At 37.8% G+C, this 15,487-nt stretch overlaps 2 protein-coding genes across 2 annotated transcripts; both read right to left on the bottom strand.

Moving 5' to 3' along the window:
* Window positions 1-45: 45 nt before the first annotated feature.
* Window positions 46-5,247, bottom strand: LOC146506458 (granzyme A-like). The gene is made up of 5 exons (XM_085180708.1): window positions 4,825-5,247; window positions 4,499-4,640; window positions 3,135-3,273; window positions 2,082-2,351; window positions 46-1,997 (listed from the first exon to the last, which is right to left on the bottom strand). The coding sequence occupies exons 1-5, from the start codon at window positions 4,886-4,888 to the stop codon at window positions 1,845-1,847; spliced, it is 768 nt and encodes a 255-aa protein (XP_085036834.1). The 5' UTR covers window positions 4,889-5,247; the 3' UTR covers window positions 46-1,844.
* A 4,388-nt stretch (window positions 5,248-9,635) lies between these two features.
* LOC146506457 (granzyme K-like) lies at window positions 9,636-13,231 on the bottom strand. Its single transcript, XM_085180838.1, has 5 exons — window positions 13,045-13,231; window positions 12,718-12,859; window positions 11,946-12,093; window positions 10,825-11,094; window positions 9,636-10,299 (listed from the first exon to the last, which is right to left on the bottom strand). The coding sequence occupies exons 1-5, from the start codon at window positions 13,106-13,108 to the stop codon at window positions 10,138-10,140; spliced, it is 786 nt and encodes a 261-aa protein (XP_085036964.1). The 5' UTR covers window positions 13,109-13,231; the 3' UTR covers window positions 9,636-10,137.
* Window positions 13,232-15,487: the final 2,256 nt, after the last annotated feature.

The raw sequence follows: 15,487 nt of genomic DNA, 5'->3' as shown, positions 1-15,487 counted from the left end.
GGGGTGTTTTGTTGTTGGACTTCTGTGCAAACCACAGTTTGGCCATAACAAACATAAGAGTGTCCATAAGTGCACATGGCACCAGGACACTCTAGGCCGTAGTTCAATGATTGAGTTTGCAATCATATCACCAAACGTGCAAGCATATGTTCGAGACACTGGGGTAAAGAGAGGGGCTGAGCTGTCAGCTGATCACCACCTGGTGGTGAGTTGGATCAGGTGGTGGGGGAGGACGCTGGACAGACCTGACGTGCCCAATGGGTTGGGAATTCCGGCTCTTTTTAGAGAACGTTGTTTTGTTGTTTTTTTATTTATATATGTTTATTTATCAAAATTTATTCCCTGCTTTCTTCATCTTTTTTGTATTTGCTTTTTTTGTTTGTGTATTTTCTTGTGTTATGAATTTTAATTTTCTTCATAATGTTTTTAATTCAGTTTTTGGTAAATTAAGTGAAGCACCTTCTAACTTTGGTTTAGAAAGGTCCTGTCAAAATAGATTTTATTATGAATAAAATTATCATTGTGCTGCTCTCTACTGCAGTCAACTTGTCCTGCTCTTCTGCAAATGTATCAATACTTATATTCATGGGTCCACATAACACATCACGTTTTGATTTGTAGCTATGTATCACATGGTGTGGCACCACACATGAAACAATAAAACCTTGAATATTAATTTAACACCTGTGGTCAAATGTATCATAATGAATAATAACTACATTGTGTTATTTAGGAAAAAAAGAGGGCTTGAAATGATAATTGAAAGAGTGTTGGGGCATATATGATATATATAGATCATGAACGTAGTACTGGCATGTCCTCTGAAAATGTACACGCTAGTCCTAGTCCTAATCCTAGTCATAGTCTAGTGGGCTTTGGGAAAATTGTGCACTCTTCCTGTATAGAAACCTAGCATTTGTCTGCTGTGGTGTATGTATAGGAGTAAAAAGATGACAGAGTTACAAACAATGAAAGAAAGAGAGAAGGATTAATGCCTCCAGCTTTATTATGAAGTAGAAGGTTTATAAAAATATCTTATTGTCATGGTCCTGGGTGTTTCTTGATGTTATTTGCTGTTCTGGTTTCTAGTTTAAGTCACTGTCTTCCTTGTGTTCCATGTGTCATATTCTTTCAGTCTGTCTCTCAGTGTCAACTCCTCGTCTTTTTAATTGTCTCGTTTCCTGTTTTATTTTGATAGTCCCCGTCCTACATGCAGTGAGTGTAGTTTTGCTTCCCCTTCTCTCGTTATGTATAATTTACCCCAGCTGTGTCTCCCTCCTGTTTCTCATTCCCTGATCGCTCCTGTCTGTATATAAACCCTGTGTTTTATCCTGCTTGTTACTGGTCTGTCTGTCCGTCCTCCCTGCTTCATTCTGTGTCTCGGTCCCCATGTTCTCCTGCAAATTTAGGTTTGAGTTTTGTTTTATTAGCTTTCTCGGTTGAGAGTCTTTCTTAGTTCTGTCTTTTGCACCCTCACTTTTGATTGTATGTCACCTTCCTGCAATAAAGTTCACTCACATCTCAGCCTTGCCTGCATTCAGGGTCCTTATGTCTCCTCCACAAGGCTTGCCCCGCAAACCGCAAACTTATGGGTTTTTTTAAGCAGAGATAGATGGAATAAAAAATCAACATAAAAGAGCATGCTCAAAAAAATATTTTTCATAGATGAAAAAGAATTTCATCAAGCTAACAGAAACTGAAATATCAGAAAATAGAATATGAAATGATAAAATGGATAATGGTCAAGTAAGCAGACTACAATAAAAGCATGGACATTTAATATCAAAGAAAAGATTTGCTTCTTGCTCAGCTTGTATAGACTGACACCTGTGGGTTCATAACATTTATGAGGATTGCATTGTTTTTTTGATCCACTTGAGGCGTTTCTCTGAGAGAAACGAGTAGACTCCAGGTTTTTTAATGATACCACAACCTCTTCCAAAAGAAGTGACGCCAACCAGCACTCCATCGCACACAAAAGGTCCTCCTGAATCCCCCTGACAAAAGAACAAAAAGGTGTTGAGTTGGATGGATATTTTAATATAGATATTTACTTCCTTACATACTTTCTATATACTTACTTGACAGGTATCAGCCTTTTTTTCACTATTTGAACCAGCACATATCATGTCACTGGTGATAACTGGGTTGCGGTTGTAATAATCACGAGAGTTGCATGTCTGTCTACTGACCACAGTCACGTTGACAGACAGGAGAACATCTGATGTTTTGTTGTTTTCAGTTTTTCCCCATCCAGCAACCAGACACTTGCCTCCAGCTGGAGGGTCCTTGACAACTTTGGCTAACTGGAGACATTGTACTGTCTTGGTTTGCTTTACTGGTTTCTTCAACTGAAACAAAATGAAAAACAAAGATATTGATAATGACTATATTAACTTTAGAGAGCTGGCCTTAAATTTTGTATATATACAGCACTGTGCTACAGTCTTGAAACAGCACTCATTTATTTTGTCATGGTCGGCCCCCCGCAAGGCTACATGTGTTTTGGTTTTGCTCTCTCACTGCTCTGCTGGGTGGATCTCACTCCAAGCTTCTGCTTTTGGACCACACACCTGCTCCTAATCTCGGGCCACTTCTTACGGCAGTGGCTCTGAGCTCCTCATCCAGGACTATTGAGTTTGATACGTTAGTGTAAATCCAGCTCGGTGAATTCTAGTGTGCTTGTGTATGAACCTATTTGTGACTTTCGTCTCTCTGTGCTTAGACTTCCTGAACCGTGGAAACTTAAACGTGGATGTTGGCAGTTTGGAGTGGCGTGCATGTGGAACTCTCAAACAGAGCGAGTGAGTGAGAAGGATCTGATTCTCTCCCTTAAACCTACCCGGTAGACCACTGGAACCCCTGGCTTTCCTCCCATCTATATATATATTCTGCACCTGGTGTTTTGTGTAAATAAAAGAACTGCTAACTTGTGATTCCAGTCTGAGCCTGAGTCGGATCCATTTGCCGTGACATATTTGTACATTTTGCTTGGAAAATGTATAAATAGGCACAGCGATTTATTGATTTATCCATACACACACAGAAATACATCATATAAGATTAAAAACAAACGTATTCACATAAATGCATTTTTTTTTTACTTGGTTTCAGACAATGAATGATCACTTTACCTTGAGCAACATGAGGTCATTCTCCCTGGATCCCTGGTAATAGTCAGGATGAGGAAAACATTTATCAACCTTTTGGACCTGCTTAGAAGCTTTTTCTTTTTTCTTGATCGAGTGTGCTCCCAGGGTCACCTTACTCATACTGTAGAAGAAAAAAATGTATTAGCGAAAGTTCACTTACAAAAAAGATTAATAGGTCAGATTAACCCTTTTAAATAAAACAATTATAACATTATCATAGCTGCACAGTTATTTCATTATATGTGTATTATTGTATATAGTTGGGTTATGATTATTTTAGAGACGTAGATAAAGCTGCATGGTGTTTTCCTCCAGGTGAAACATTTTTAACATTTTTCAGTTATGAAATTTCTAAGTGCAGTCTCTTTCTGTGACAGTGATTACCACACTGTTTAGACAAACATTTAATCTTTTTTTTCTCATTTGGATTATGGCCAACATCAATATTTGATTGATTGATTGATTGATGGAATCTTTATTTTGAACATGTTAAAAAAGTACAACAACATAGAATTAAAAGAGACAAATAAACAAAGCAAAACAAAAAGAAAACGAGCAACCACAACTACAAATAACTTTCATGTTCAAAAAGGAGCAGGAAGAAGCATAAGCTTATTTAATCCCGCCCCTTTTCCACTATCTAGTAATCTATAGACTACAGAAATACCTCCTTGCAATTATAGTATATGTCATGTGTATTTTTTTTTATTATTATTATTATTTTATATATATATATATATGTGTGTATATATATATATATATATATATATATATATATATATATATATATATATATATATATACATATATGTTTCTATCTATCCATACATATCATTTATATAAATAATAAATAATTTTGGACCCAGTACACAGCCTTGTGGAACACCACAAGCAATGTCCAAGCATGATGAGGAATGGACACCCAGCTTCACAAATTGTTTCCTGTCACTTAAATAATTTTTCACCCATTGCAGTACAACCCCCCTGATCCCGTACCGTTCCAGTTTATTAATAATAATATTTATGTGCAATGCAGTCAAATCTACTTGTGTTTTACAGGCTTTTCTATAAAAACAACAGACAATATGTTTGATGCCAATTTGATTTGTATCTATGATAAGGAAATGAAGAAATTCTAAAAAATAAAAAAAATATGACAATGATTAGTGCAAAATTCTCTGTGAAGATATTAATACCTACAAGAATATGGACAAACATTTTTAAATTAATAATTATAATAAAGACTTTTTCCTTCTGATCTCTTGTGGAATCTCTTTATGTATTATCTTTCACACTGTCAGTTAAACATAAATATTACAATATTGTGATTTGAAAAGCGTTCCTACTCTTTGCAGTGGGCAGCTGTCAGGACCCATTGTGGATGGATTAACGTCCCTCCACAGAAAGATTTTTTGCTTTCCACATAGGCCATGAAAGGCAACGAGTGTGGCTCGACTTCTTTCCCTCCAATAATCTCAGACCCACCACCTAAAACAAAAAGAAAATATCCATCACATAACAAATTCAGCAGATGATGCAGTCAAAAACAGATGAGTGAAACAAATACCCTTTACTAACTGCTTTTGTAATGCCGAGTATGCATTCTGCTTATTTAAATGAATGAGAAAATTGTCTACAAGTAAATTAAAGTACCACATAAAATATTAATCACCTGGCTGGATGATCACGAGGAGCATGCATGAAACGAAAACACTGAAATAACTCTGGCAGAACATTTTGCCCTTTGTCTCTCATAGATGTTGAATGCACTGAAACCGTGACGCTCAGCTTTATACAGAGAGCTGAAAGGATGTGGTCTGACAACTGAAATGAACAAGTCAGCAAAATGGGCTCCTAAACGATTCTAAGGTTGTGATCAAATATATCATTACCAACCTTACCCCATTCACCATTACCACCACCACCAACAACAACAAGAACACACACATATACTTACCCACTTTTTGACCGTGAGAAATTTAACTTGGTGTATTTCCCATGGATGAATACTTCATTGTCCTTGGCTTGACTGTTAAACTAAACTTAGATTGTTGTAATTTTCATTCTGTGCTTTAAAAACTTCCATATTTCATGACATAGTGTCTGTGGTGAGGCATGGTCAGCAGTGCCGTGCGGACGCACCTGCATGGCATCCGCAATCACGCCCGCCGTGTTAAAAACACGGGGAAGCAGGGGTTGTTGTGAGTTGTGGTGTGATGAATGTGCGGCGGACAGCTGAGAGGTGCAGCCGCGTGTGCAATAACGATGGCTTTGCCTAACACTCTCTGGACCTGCCGTGTCTCTATCACACACCACTCATTCAAACTTATGGGACAATTGAGAGAAATGTGTAGGCTGGTCAGCAGGATACAGCTGAGACTTAATTTTTTTAAAGTTACAATTCAAAAACCATGTTTGGACAATGTGTAAAGCAAACTAAAAAATAATTAGTTTGTTATGTTTGTACTGTTTACTAATAATTGTTCGACACTGTATTGCCAACAGTATTTGTTTGTCTACCTTCACACACATATGAACTTGAGTGACAGTAAAACAGTAAAAATATGATGTCAGCCCACCCTCTGCAGGTATAACAGCTTCAATTCTCTGGGGAAGGCTTTCCATAGTGTGTTTACAGGAATTTTTGGCCGTTCTTTCAGAAGTGCATTTGTGAAGTCAGACACTGATGTTGGACTAGAGGCCTGACTCGCAGTCTCTGCTCTCATTCCTCCTAATGATGTTCTATCGTATTTAGGTCAGGACCTTGTGGAAGTTCTTCCACACCAAACTTGCTCATCCGTGTCTTTATGGACCTTGCGTTGAGCACTGGTGTGCAGTCATGTTGGAACAGGAAGGGGACATTCCCAAAGTTGTGTATTTGATACATAACTAACATATTTTTAAAAAGGCACTTATTATCTAGTTAGTGATGGCTGGTATTTATGGCCGTTGGCCATGGCCCTACATTGCTCCATCTGTGGCATGTGATCGTATGCAGGAGGCACTGATGGAGGCCACAACTAAATTTAACTCCACTTTGACTGAAGTGGTGAGTAGGTGAATGAATTACAGGGTTTTTTGAGAATTAGAATCAGAATACCTTCATAATCTCTAAGGAAATTATGTGGGTTAAAGTTGCTCCAAGAGAATAACAGTAACTAACAGTGACTAGTGACTAAGTAGACTAATTAAAGTAACTAATTAAATAATACAATATATTATAAAGTTACCAAATATAAGAAATAGCTCTAATATATACAAATAGCTCAATTATAAATATCCAGAATATTACAAAGGTGAGACATATATGATTGACATTTTACTCTAACCTTGTTATTGTACTGTAGAGCATGTGCAAAAGGGTGTAACTACTGCACTGTGTACTGTGCATTAGATGGAGGAGTTGTACAGGGAGATGGCCACAGGCAGGAATCATTTCCTGTGTCATTCAGTGGTGCATTTGGGTAATCTCAGTCTCTCACTGAATGTGCTCCTGTGATTAGCTAGCACGTTATGGAGTAGGTGCAAGGTATTGTCCAGTGTTGTCCTTATGTTGGAAAGCGTCTGCCTCTCTGACACCACAGTAAGAAAGTCCAGCTCCATCCCCACATCATTACTGGCTTTGCCAATCAGTTTATTGAGTCTGTTGAACACAATAAATATGTCACAGTGGGGTACGCTGGTGTGCAAGCCTTCATTAGGGCTGATGACGAAAAGTGCAAACAACATGAACAGTGACGAGAACTAAACTAACACCTAAACTGGAAAGAACTAATACTAACTATGAAAACAGTGAAAACTATGAAACCACAATGAAGACTATGAATACTAAGATGCAGGGTTTTAATAGTTTTGCAATTTTCATTAGTTTTTATTTTTATTTAGTTTTGACTTCAGATTTTCAATTTTATATCAGTTTTAATTAGTTTTTACCAATTGTTTGCTAGTTTAGTTTAGTTTTTATTTTTTTGAAAATCCTTAGTTTCAGTTTAGTTTTGATTAGTTTCAGTTATAGTTTTAGTTGTGTTTGCAATAATTAAGTGTAACAAAATCCCAGTTTCATCATATCAGTCATTCTCTTCTGCTTATCCTTGGGTATGTTGCTATTCCAGCTACCATACCCTGCACCCTGGACAGGTCGCCTGTCTGTCGCAGGGCTAACATGCAGAGACAGACAACTCACATTCCCACCTATGGGTTCTTTAAATAAATAAATAAAGGCAGATGAACAACCATTGATACCAGGCAACTATAAAATGTATATCTTGGCCCCAATGAAACTATTAACTCTTGCAGCACCGGGTGTTCGTAATTTTGGTTCAAGTGAATTGATAAACTTTTTGAAGGTAATTGACTCACACAGTTGTGTAGATATCCCCGTCCTGTTGTCTCGGGATGCATCACGCTGCCTTGCCTGGGGTTAGCTTCTGTTTTCTGGGGATGAGGGTTGAGTGTGCTCCCTTACCCTCCTCAAGGTAAGCTAGGTTAGCCTTCTTGTGTGAGCTTTTTAAGTGCACTTTAAGGTTTGTGGGATTTTTTTCCCTTTAGAAATGTCCCTCATAATTTGTCTGTTTCCACTACAAGACACTTGCTTTATCCAAAACACAGTCATATTCAAAGTAATCCCAAATTGGACTCTGGCGCTTTCTTCCGACTTTTCTGACATGATTCTGCGCGTGGACGGAGCAGCAACACAGACGACTCGACTAACGTACTGCCACCTGCTGGCATAATGAGACACAGCAAGAAAAAAATATGGAAACTAAACTTCATTTTCACCCTTGACTATTGTATGACACGCACACATCAATGAAAACTAAACACATTTTTGCTATAAATTCAGTTAATTTTAGTTAGTTTTGTGAACACTCATTCCAGTTTTAGTTAGTTTTCCTTTTTTTGTTTTTGTTTTTATTTTTATTTCCGTTAACGAAAATGTTTTTTCACTTCTAGTTTTCGTTATTTCGTTAGTTTTCGTTAACGATAATAACCTTGCTAAGATGAGACGTGGATGGTAAACAGACAACCTGACAATCAACAAAGGAAGACAGGGGACTTAAATACACACAGGAGGTGATCAGAAGAAGTGGAAACACAGGGGAAACAGCTGACTAGAACGAACATAATGACGCCACAGAGGAAGTGAAATAAAAAACAATGACAAAGACACACAAGACTCTTTCAAAATAAACCAGGAAACACTGTGAAAATAACAATGATCAAAGAATAAAACTAAAACACACAAAACACTGGATCGCAAACCCAGTTCCGTGACAAAATAGACCGAGTGGGTCCTGGGTTCCTCCAGGTGAACCACAATGCCTGGCCTCATGTAGCAAGAGATCCAAGAGGATGAAGAAACTGATACTGGCCCCAGTGAATTTTGGTTAAAGAGAGACAAAACCTAGCGCAAAAAAGATGTAAACACAAAGCGCGCATCCGCGCTCTGTGTTTACGTTGTTAAAATAGTTTTGTGAGCTTTAATCTGAGATTCTGGCCTTTCTGGCAAAATACATTTATATTTAAAAGTCAATTCAGGATTTAATGAATTGATTTCTCTTTATTCAAGCTACTCACCTCTCTCTATCTGCCTGCACTTTCAAACGTACACACGAAGGACTACAGGAATATCAGAGTTGCAGAGGCTTTTCTTTCTTTTTTCGACACTGCAAAGAACTCTAACTAATGGTATAGTAAGAAACTGAGCGTCAGTGTCACATAAAGCTCACGGTCTTACAAGTAAAGATATTATTTATAATATTTTCGGACAGTTCATGTTACAGTAATGCTGAGATGTATTTAGAGGGCTAAGTAGATTGGTTACTTTCCCTTTAGGATCAATAAAGTTATTCTTATTCTTTAACTATTCTCTAACTTGCAGTGTAGCTAATTGTTTGTCATCAGCAGACAGCAATGAAAGAATAGCAGCATTTAAGGTAAAACGTCTAACTAACAAATTGAGACTGCCCCTTGTCATGGATGACACTTGTGGTATGTCGTGACATTTTGCAGTCTTCCTGTGCAGGGTCTTAGCATTATTTTTTGTGGTTTGCTCTTAGTCAGAGGCTCATTATGCTTGTTCTTCTAGAAGTGAATGTCTCTTGTGTGTGTGTGGGGGGGGGGGGGGAGAGAAAGAAGAAAAGAAATTACAAGATATCATCTTTACTGTGTAAGTGATTTAATTCCACAGCCATTCACTGGTATCTGGTTACAGTGACTCCAGACATGCTTGCAAAAGTACGGGACAAGTTTGCCAATCATATGGACATATGTCACATGTCTGGAGAGAGACATATTAAGTTCAAGTACTGTATTTATAACTTTTATTAACTATGTATCTTAAAATGTAAGTCAAATGTAAGGCTCTATGTCCATTACTTTGAAGAATGTAGCATTCTAAAATCAGATATTTTTTATATGACATATATTATGTTTGAGAAATTGGAAATTTGAAAGAGCTATAGTCAAAACAATGAAATAAACAGTGATTCCTTTTAAAATTTTGCTTTATTAGAAAGTAGAAAAAGAAGAAAGTGTAGTCAAAAAACAATACAGAAAGTAAAGTAGAAACAATGCAGATTTAAGGCACTTTTACATTTGCTTATCTTTTCAGGTGTGAAAGCTATGTACCCATGTTTATGTATGGTGTGCAATGACAATTGCTAAAATACTGGACAGTCAATCTTTTCCTACACAATACTAAAAAGACTGGTTATAGATATCTCACCCAAGTTCCTGCAAGGGAAAGGGTGATGAACCCACTTCCAGTTATATTATGTTTAAACAATGCCTGTTTATGTAATAGATGTGCTGATGTTTTTAATAGTCTGTAAAGATTATAGCAAGCAAGGAACCTACTCTATAAAAGATGAAACAGAAGCTATTAAATGAAAAATAATAGATCAAGTGGACGCAGCAGTGGCATGTTTAACAGCATCAGAGATTCATATCTGGCTGTTAGCTCATATTTGCATTGATGTCGGCATCACATTTCAGGGGCACCCATTGTGTTCTTGATCCACTTGAGTTGTTTTTCTGAGAGAAAAGAATAGACTCCAGGTTTTTTTATGTTACCACACTCCTTAGGTCCAAAAGAAGTGACTCCAACTAGCATTCCGTTGCACAACAGTGGCCCTCCTGAATCCCCCTGCAGAAGGAGCAATCACTTTTGAATTATTTACAACTTTCAAGGTGGCAGCGGGTCTTTAAGCACAAAAAATATGCATGATCCTTACCTCACAGGTATCAGTCTTTTTTTTACCCTTTGAACCAGCACATATCATGTCACTGGTGATAACAGGGTTTTGGTTGTAATAGTCACGAGAGTTGCACTTCTTTCTGTCAATCACAGTCACTTTAACAGACATAAGGACATCTGATGGTTGTTTTTTTTTAGTTAGTCCCCATCCAGCCACCAGACACTTGCTGCCAGCTGCAGGGTCTTTGACATGTTTATGTAGCTGTTGTTTTTCTGAGAGAAAAGAATAGACTCCAGGTTTTTTTTATGTTACCACACTCCTTAGGTCCAAAAGAAGTGACTCCAACTAGCATTCCGTTGCACAACAGTGGCCCTCCTGAATCCCCCTGCAGAAGGAGCAATCACTTTTGAATTATTTACAACTTTCAAGGTGGCAGCGGGTCTTTAAGCACAAAAAATATGCATGATCCTTACCTCACAGGTATCAGTCTTTTTTTTACCCTTTGAACCAGCACATATCATGTCACTGGTGATAACAGGGTTTTGGTTGTAATAGTCACGAGAGTTGCACTTCTTTCTGTCAATCACAGTCACTTTAACAGACATAAGGACATCTGATGGTTGTTTTTTTTTAGTTAGTCCCCATCCAGCCACCAGACACTTGCTGCCAGCTGCAGGGTCTTTGACATGTTTATGTAGCTGGACACAATTCACAGTTTTGGTTTCCTGCACTGGTTCATTAAGCTGAAATAAGATTAAAAAGAAACATAACATAGGATATAAATTGTGTATACATATCTTTACAAAGATTTTTCTTAATAAAAGAACTATATGCAGTAATGCAAAAACCGAAGCCTCATTTCTGTATAATTTGCTTCAAGGAGTCAAAGTGATCTTTTAAGCTTTATCAAAAAGGAAAGCTTTAAGACTAACCTTAAAAGTAAAGAGGGGGTTAATTGTGAATTTAGTGACATGAATTTAACCAGCCAGAGTCAGTGAAAAATGTTAAGTGTTTCCATTTTTTGGCCTTAAGGGGCTTGAGTATGACTGGATACTTTCAGGTAACCACTTGAAAAGCATGCAGTCTATGCAATGGCCAGATTAAGAATTCAATACCCTGTTTACTTTTCCGAGTAGCATCAAAGTGTCTACAATAGCATGAGGGCTTTGAAGGTTGAAGATCAACAAAACTGCTATTTTTTAGTCACAGCAGAAAGGAAGGATGTTTTAATGAATATGGGCTTTTTATAAAATTTGTCTGATACTCAGAATCAGTCACAGAACAGATTAGAATAAATTACAGTGTTTGCAATGAACCTTAATTACAGCTACTAAAAGTGTTGATATTGTTAAAACAACATAGAGATATGCGAGAGCCTTGGAAGAGTATAACAGGCACACAAAGTGTTTGATTAGCAGCATTTTGAACAAACAGCAACTGAAAAAAAGAAGAAAAGAGACTTGATTTTGATTTTGTTTGATTTAGACCATTTCTTATCTGAAGCTTCAGATATGTTATTTTCCTTTTTTCCTTTTTAATTCACATTGCTGCATCTTTGCTTTGCTCACTGTTGGACATTCAATTATCACCTTACCTTCAGCAACATGAGGTCATTGACTTTTTTGTCTTTAGAAAAGCTGGGATGATGAACACATTTCTGAACCTTTCGGACCTGCCTTAAACGTGTCTCTTTCTTTTTCTTTTTCTCAATGGAATGCACTCCCAGGATCACCGTACTTATACTGGAAGAGAAAAAAAACAGCAACAACACTTTGTGGTGATGATAGTTTGTTTATAGAAGAGGTTAATAAAGATTTATAGATCATTGGTTGGTTGTTATTGCTTTATAAATAAAATTCCTTACAGCATCTCTGTGAAAGATCTATTTTTGTAAAATGTGTAAAATGAGATTGTTTAATACTATGCTGTTGATAAAAATAAACCTCAAAGTATGGACATTAGCTCTACAGTTTCTATATCTTTCATCTATAATACTGTAGACACACTGGTCACATAAGCCAAACAGAGTAAATATGATGTCATCAGAAAATCTGTCATAATTCTGTAACTCAGTGTGTGTTTCCATGTGTATGTGTGTGTGTCTTTTTAAAAAGGTCTGATAGTTCAGTAAGAGAGGATCAACTGTTTATTTAAAAGGTAGATATACTGAATGTGTGTGTGTGTGTGTGTGTTTCCATAATGAAAGCCAGATGCGGCAAAATTTTTATCTTTTGTAAATAAAGTCCATAAGCATCAGAATAATAAATATATTGTTGACTGGCATATACACAAAACAATTCTATTAAATTGCATTTTAACGTTTTAAATCTTGAAAATTGTAATAAAAGTACGATTTAGTTTCCTACTTCGGACAGTGAGCAGCAGTCAGGACCCATGTTGGATCAATTAATATTCCTCCACACATTGGTCCATCACGCTCCAGCAGAGCCATAAAAGGCAGCGAGTGTGGCTTGACTTCTTTCCCTCCAATAATCTCAGAACCATGACCTAAAACAAAATAAAAATGTCCAGTCACTGGATGTTGAAGTCAAGAACAGATGAGCAAAAGAAAGAAGCACACTGCACCTGAACAAACTGCTTTGTAAGACTGAAAGACCTCAGTAATGTGAGTTTGCATTGTGCATGTTTACATAATGGAGCAAAAAGCAAATTCAAGAGAAAACACTGCTCACCAGACTGGATGATGAAGAGAATCACACATGTGATGAAAAGACTGAAATCTCTCGGGCAGAACATTTCTTCTTACCTCTCCTTATCAGATGCTGAATGCACTGAAACCTTGATCATAGCTGTAACGCACAACTTATGTTGAGCTGAAAGGATGTGGTCTGGCTGCAAAAGAAATTTACTGCTTCAAGCTTTCATCATTTCAAGAACGCTGGTTGAATTTACCACGAATAATGACCATTTACTGTGCGATGGTGGGTTTCTTTACGTGATTCAGAGAACGTTGTCACTGGGTGCAGATATGTCAGTAAGTCACTGACGCTTTCACATTTGCTTTTTAAAATGTCATCTTATTAACCAGAAGAAAAAATGATTTGCAGAATAAACAATGAAAAAAGACACACTGTTCACAGACATGTTGAAATCATAAAACCATGAATGGACTCAAACATAGTGAATAATTGCAAACAATGCTCTGGAACTGTGTAAAACAAAAACTCAGTAAAACATTTGAGGTTGTCTTTTTGTGAAGTTTACGTTACGTCTTTTAAAAAATTCATTATCACAGAAAAAAGAATCATATCATTGTTAATATTTGTATTTTAATATTATTTTAAAAAACAAGACAAGGACAGAATAGGATAGAAAATAATGGATGTATTCAACTCTCTTCTGTGGTAAAGCTGGTATTTAAAAAAGAGGGAGAACAGGAGGAGAAAATAAATAAATAATTATTGTCACAGTCGGGGAAGTGGGGAATGAGGACCCAAGTGCCGGACTCCTTATGCTGAACAGTGCGTTTATTTATAGTGCAGTAAATAATCCACAGAATAAATCCCCATGCGCTCCCCTGACTCCTGTGTCGTGTCTTCTCCCAAAACATCCATGTTCTGTGCTCTCCACTCCCGTGTCTCTGCATTCCCCATGCTTGCTGCTATCTGGCGTTCCGCGCTCCTCCTGAGACACAATAGAAGCAGCCATCAAGACACCACACAGTCTCACGCAATAATCCCACGCCAGAGGGAGCTCCATCATACTCTTAAATAGCTCCCCCTACGACCCTCATCAGCAGCAGGTGCATGGCATGGTCTTCAGGTGTGGCCAGCCCCTTACCAGGGCCACACCCACCAGGCCTGCAGGTGCCTGTCACCCAGCCTACAGGAAACAGCGCCAACCGCAGACAAACAAACATCCCAACATACACCTGCCTATTCCTACAACTTGGGACACAGCCGGCAGCTCAGTGCAGCTAAAACACACAATAATAATAATAATAATAATAATAATAATAATAATAATAATAATGATAATGAGTCCACACTGCTCAAGGACCCTGGATCCCTCAGACCCAGATCCCTGACAAATATAAAGAGTGCATATACACATACAAGCAAGTGTAGTAAAGAGCCTTCAATATCAGTATCTTGTGGATTTTGAGGGGTCCAGAAGAGAGATTTTGGATGCCTCAGTCTGCATTCTGGACCCTTCCATGGTCAGAGAATACCACCACAGCTACCCAAACAAGCCCGGGAGACTCACCGAAGGACTCACCTTCACTAGAGTCCTTCGGGTGCTTTAGACCATCGAACTATCAAAAAAGACCACATCTGGTCTAATGAAACAAAGACTGGGCTGAAACTGAGCTGAATGCCAAGCATCATGTTTGGAAGAAAACAGGTACTGCTCATCACCTGGCCAATACCATTCCTACAGCAAAGCACGGCAGTGTCAGCACCATGCAGTGGGGATATATTTCTGTAAAAGCAAAACTAGTGGGAGACTAGTTAGGATCAAGGCAAAGATAAAATCAGCAATCCTTGATGATAACCTGCTCCACAGCACTGTACTTTGTACTTTGGGGAGGGTTCATATTCCAACAGGACAACAAACCAAAGCACACAGCCAGGATAACAGAGGATTGGCTTAGGGACCACTCTGTGAATGTCTTTAGTGGCCCAGCCAGAGCCCAGACTTGAGCCTGATTTAATATCTCTGAAGAAAACAGAAAATGGCTGTGGACCAACACTCCCCATCCAGCCTGATGGAGTTTGACAGGTTCTGCATACAAAAATGTGAGAAACTGCCCAATAACAAGTATGCCAAGCTTGCAGCGTCTTACTCAAAATTACTTGAGGATATTTTTCCTGCCAAAGGTGCTTCAACAAAGTATCGAGCAACGGCTGTGAATACTTAAATGCATGATATATTTTTGTTTTTTATTTTAATACATTTGCAAGAATTTCAAGCAAAGTTTGTCCCCTTTTTCATGATGGAGTACTGTGTGTAGAATTCTGGGAAAAAAATTAATTTGATCCATTTTGGAATATGGCTCTAACATGACAAAGGCTACGTTCACACTGCAGGCGAAAGAGCATCAAATCTTTTATACTTTTTTGGTATGACAGTTTGAACAGCACAAATCCGATATTTTCAAATCCAACCTAGGTC

The sequence above is a fragment of the Neolamprologus multifasciatus genome, chromosome 12 (genome assembly GCF_963576455.1).
Source record: "Neolamprologus multifasciatus chromosome 12, fNeoMul1.2, whole genome shotgun sequence".
NCBI classification, from domain to species: Eukaryota; Metazoa; Chordata; class Actinopteri; order Cichliformes; family Cichlidae; genus Neolamprologus; species Neolamprologus multifasciatus.
The sequence above is the reverse complement of the archived record's forward strand: the minus strand, read 5'-3'. Positions and strand labels throughout refer to the sequence as shown.

Excerpts from the sequence above, each read along its gene's own strand:
- LOC146506458 (XM_085180708.1), bottom strand. The coding sequence starts at position 4,888 with ATGTTCTGCCAGAGTTATTTCAGTGTTTTCGTTTCATGCATGCTCCTC. Across the intron at positions 4,641-4,824 it reads CCTCGTGATCATCCAGCCAG|GTGGTGGGTCTGAGATTATT; the intron begins GTGATTAATATT and ends TTTTTGTTTTAG. Across the intron at positions 1,998-2,081 it reads AAAAGGCTGATACCTGTCAA|GGGGATTCAGGAGGACCTTT; the intron begins GTAAGTATATAG and ends TTCTTTTGTCAG.
- LOC146506457 (XM_085180838.1), bottom strand. The coding sequence starts at position 13,108 with ATGTTCTGCCCGAGAGATTTCAGTCTTTTCATCACATGTGTGATTCTC. Across the intron at positions 12,094-12,717 it reads ACTGCTGCTCACTGTCCGAA|TATAAGTACGGTGATCCTGG; the intron begins GTAGGAAACTAA and ends TTTCTCTTCCAG. Across the intron at positions 10,300-10,824 it reads AAAAGACTGATACCTGTGAG|GGGGATTCAGGAGGGCCACT; the intron begins GTAAGGATCATG and ends CTCCTTCTGCAG.